Below are 3,491 nucleotides of genomic sequence, written 5' to 3'. Positions count from 1 at the left end.
CCAATGCCAACTCAGACAGCAAGGCAGGCTTTAGCCAGTCTCACCTGGTCTCCTCAGGTACAGAGGTGCACTAAAAGAATCGCAAGGAGAAATGTGAATGCATTTCTCAGGCAGAGTGTGTTTCTCTGTTCAGAAAGGCAGTGGCGTAGCACTCTTCAAAATGCAGTTGAGAAAAGCACTCCAGAAAATTTTTGTCATTCAGGCAGATGCTTTAATTGGCTCAACCATCAACGGAACTGGTCCCAGCTATTAAACTCAAAGGACGAAGTATCTTATAGCTACAGCACAAAAGAAAAAAAAGCAGGCAGTCGTCCAGCTGTGTCACAGAGCTTTTTACCTGACTCTCAGTTATTCCCGTATTTAAAAACAGCAGTTCAGCTCTATGGAGCAGTGTAAGACAATCAGTTAAGGCTCCTGGTGGGTAAGCATTGGAACGATGCCGATAAAATGAGTACCTGGGGATAGACGCTATAGCAAATTAGTTTTGTACTAATGCTCCCTTCTGTGATGACATAAGGAAACCTTGCTTGAGTGAAGTATGGTTTAATCTATTACACTTCTGTAAACAGAGAATTAAATTGTAAATCACAGTTCAAGTGATAGAGATTCATGAGGAGGTTTTAGGAGGACTTTAATCGCCTTCATCAATCCTCTGCTGTTGGTGAAAATATCTACTACTATAATTTGCTTCAGTTAGCCCTCATTCATTCTACATGTTAGGATAAGGACACTTTAATATATTAGCCTCAAATGGAGCAAAAAATCCACAACTCTGAAAAATGACTGGTAGATGATTATAGTTTTTTAATACACAAAGGAAGACCAACAATACAATGAGTGGGGTTATATTTTTAAACTAAAAAGGTCATGGGTATTCAGGTATCTCCTCAAAATTCTTTTAGGTCAGCATCACTACTGAAAGGTTACTTGTCCCCTCAAAATCTGATATTGTTGATATTCCGCTTCCGTCTTCCTTATATAGTGTTCTCTTAGTATAAGGTTATGTTTTGTTGTCTACTGGCTGTGGTACTTTCCTTTACAGATGATAATGCTGAGGATTTTTTTTCCAAAAGAGAATCTTCATTTAGTTGTCAGTCCTAATACTTACAGGCGCTTTCTTATTTACATAGCTACAATTGAATAATAGTTTCAGTGGGTGTTGGAGTAACTAGTTGCAGAAGGGGCTCTCAGATCTCCTTATGGAAAGGAATAGTATTTCTATAGTACACTCCACAAAGGTCTATGAAATATATAACACAATATAAATAATGCTTACCTCCCAATGTTGTTTATTAGGACATAGCATCTTAAAACATACCCATGTTTGATTTTGCTAAGGCCAGTCCCTGATGAATAATTAACATCAAAATACTAAAACTTGACACAGCAGCTAGTCAAAATTCAAAACGTTTTTCACTGACATTACAGCTGCTGCAGCAATGTTTCACGAAGTTGCCTTTTTCAGGTATGCAGTAAGATCAGCGCTTTCATTCTGCTTTTTAATTCCAGCAAAAATAATTTTTGTACCAGGGATGTATTTCTTAGGGTTTTCCAAATACTCCGTCAGTGAATTCTCGCTCCAGACAACTCCTGAAAAACAAAAAACATAGTAAAATACAAGGTGGCCCAGCATCATGTATTTATGAAGATATCAACAGTCTCAAATCAAAGGTGTGATGCTCCTGAACATAATGTGCCCAGAATCCAAAAGGAATGTGAGCATGAATGATAGAAAATGCACAAGGTATACATTGTTTTTGTGTCACTTCAGTAAGTCAAATATAAATCCTTTTTGCATCATGGAGAGTTGCAGTTCTTTGCACCATTTCACATACAACTGCTTACTACTTTTGAACTATGTAAATATCTTTGTAATTCCAGTGTTCAGAAGATCCAAATTTAATTTCCTATGATTGTTGAAAATTAGCATCTACAAATTGACGTGAAATTCATCAAGGCTGTACTCTGCTGAAGGGCATTAGAAAAAGGCTTGTCAACGGCCAGTTCCTGGAATTTCTTGACAGAAGTTGAAAAACCATTGGCATTTCTTTCCAACCCTGCTAAAACCCGTCTCTATCAACAGAAGCCTACTGTTGTACTGAAGACTACTGAAATGCCTATAGTGATGTGTTCAAGTTTCTCTTCTGTCCTCCAGAGGTGACTCTTCCCATTGTCTGAAGTGCATTTAGATATTACTTTGTTGGCTTTCTTTTAAAAACTTGTACTAAATTCTGTATGATTGTTCACTAAGTTTTTAATGGGAAAAAATAGTTAATCTATGGTGACGATATTTTGTTTGAAGGCAGTCCCAGTCTAAAGTGAATGTCACAAAACATTTCCTAGAAAGCACAGAAAAATAAAAAAGTCAGCCAATTCTAGAACACCTTAGTAACCAGGAAAAAAACAGGGCTGTATTTGTAATTAATAGCTTGATTAAAATAATATAATTTAAATTCAAATAATATAAATAAAACCAGTGAAACCCACACAGAATTACTTTCCATTTTTAGGTGTTCCACTGCTTTTGAAGACTGTCTGTATGAAAAATACAAGACAAGTCATAGCTTACTCCTAGGTGACCGTATTTAGTCAAGTGTTCCGAGCAAAACAAGTGCAGCACACTACGGTGCCAGCGGAGGGCAGTGACCAGCAAACAAAATCTGAAAGCACTCTTGGGAAACAGAGAGGAAAATCTGCCCATTGATACTGTGAAGTTCTGGGAAAGCTGTATACCTTCTGACCTGGTGTGCTGAATATTGGTAAAATTTCTTTTTAATATAGGGACCGAGGATTTTTGTTTATGAAACTATACTTCAGATTCATCTGCAGTAATGTGAAGTAGACAGTTGTGAGAGAAACTCCTTGTGAATAAGGCTTTCTATTGTACCTCTAAAGAGAGGGTTTTTTTTTCATATATGTGCTTTCTAAAACTGAACCTCCTCCATATCACCTATTAGTTTTACCTTTGTTCTTGTTTGCATCTGAGTAAGAAAATCCTGCAGCTTGTCCTGTTCTGTGGCCAAAAGAACACCAAAGATTTTGTCCTGTCTTGTGCTTTCCAACTTTTTCAACTGTGTGGCACTGAGGACATTTCTGAGTAAAGATCTTCTTGCCTTTTTCAACATAACCCATTTTGATCTATGTAAAAAACCTAAAAAAAAAAAAAAAGGAAATTTGAACGATATTACAGAAGGGTTCACTGTTGTTGGTCACATTTATCATCTCCTCTACAGTTTTATAAAATATTTCTGTCTTGCACAGTAATAAAAATAATTTGTCTCCAAGTAATGAAAATTTCACCCCGACTTAGTTGTAAAGATTATGTTCCTCTAAAAATACTCATTGACCTTCTACATTACACTCCCAAAACAGGAGACCATTTAACCCCCACAAAAATGCTGCTTCCAAGGCCACTGCCAGGATTGCACAGCGCTCGAAATACTGCCTCCTCCAGACCTTCAGATGGCCAGACCTTGCCTCCACGAAACTTT

The 3,491-nt window shown here is 37.2% G+C and overlaps 1 protein-coding gene across 1 annotated transcript; it reads right to left on the bottom strand.

Annotated features, from left to right (window-relative positions):
* Nucleotides 1-1,444: 1,444 nt before the first annotated feature.
* LOC104154915 (cytochrome c, somatic-like) lies at nt 1,445-3,132 on the bottom strand. The gene is made up of 2 exons (XM_009695201.1): nt 2,964-3,132; nt 1,445-1,590 (listed from the first exon to the last, which is right to left on the bottom strand). The coding sequence occupies exons 1-2, from the start codon at nt 3,130-3,132 to the stop codon at nt 1,445-1,447; spliced, it is 315 nt and encodes a 104-aa protein (XP_009693503.1).
* Nucleotides 3,133-3,491: the final 359 nt, after the last annotated feature.

Source organism: Cariama cristata, unplaced genomic scaffold (assembly GCF_000690535.1).
Source record: "Cariama cristata isolate BGI_N322 unplaced genomic scaffold, ASM69053v1 Scaffold41250, whole genome shotgun sequence".
Taxonomy (NCBI): Eukaryota; Metazoa; Chordata; class Aves; order Cariamiformes; family Cariamidae; genus Cariama; species Cariama cristata.
The sequence above is the reverse complement of the archived record's forward strand: the minus strand, read 5'-3'. Positions and strand labels throughout refer to the sequence as shown.

What these genes read in the sequence shown, in the direction of transcription:
- LOC104154915 (XM_009695201.1), bottom strand. Translation starts at nt 3,132, where the DNA reads ATGGGTTATGTTGAAAAAGGCAAGAAGATCTTTACTCAGAAATGTCCT. An exon ending in AGATGCAAACAAGAACAAAG is followed by an intron (nt 1,591 to 2,963) that starts GTAAAACTAATA and finishes TTTGTTTTTCAG; the next exon opens with GAGTTGTCTGGAGCGAGAAT.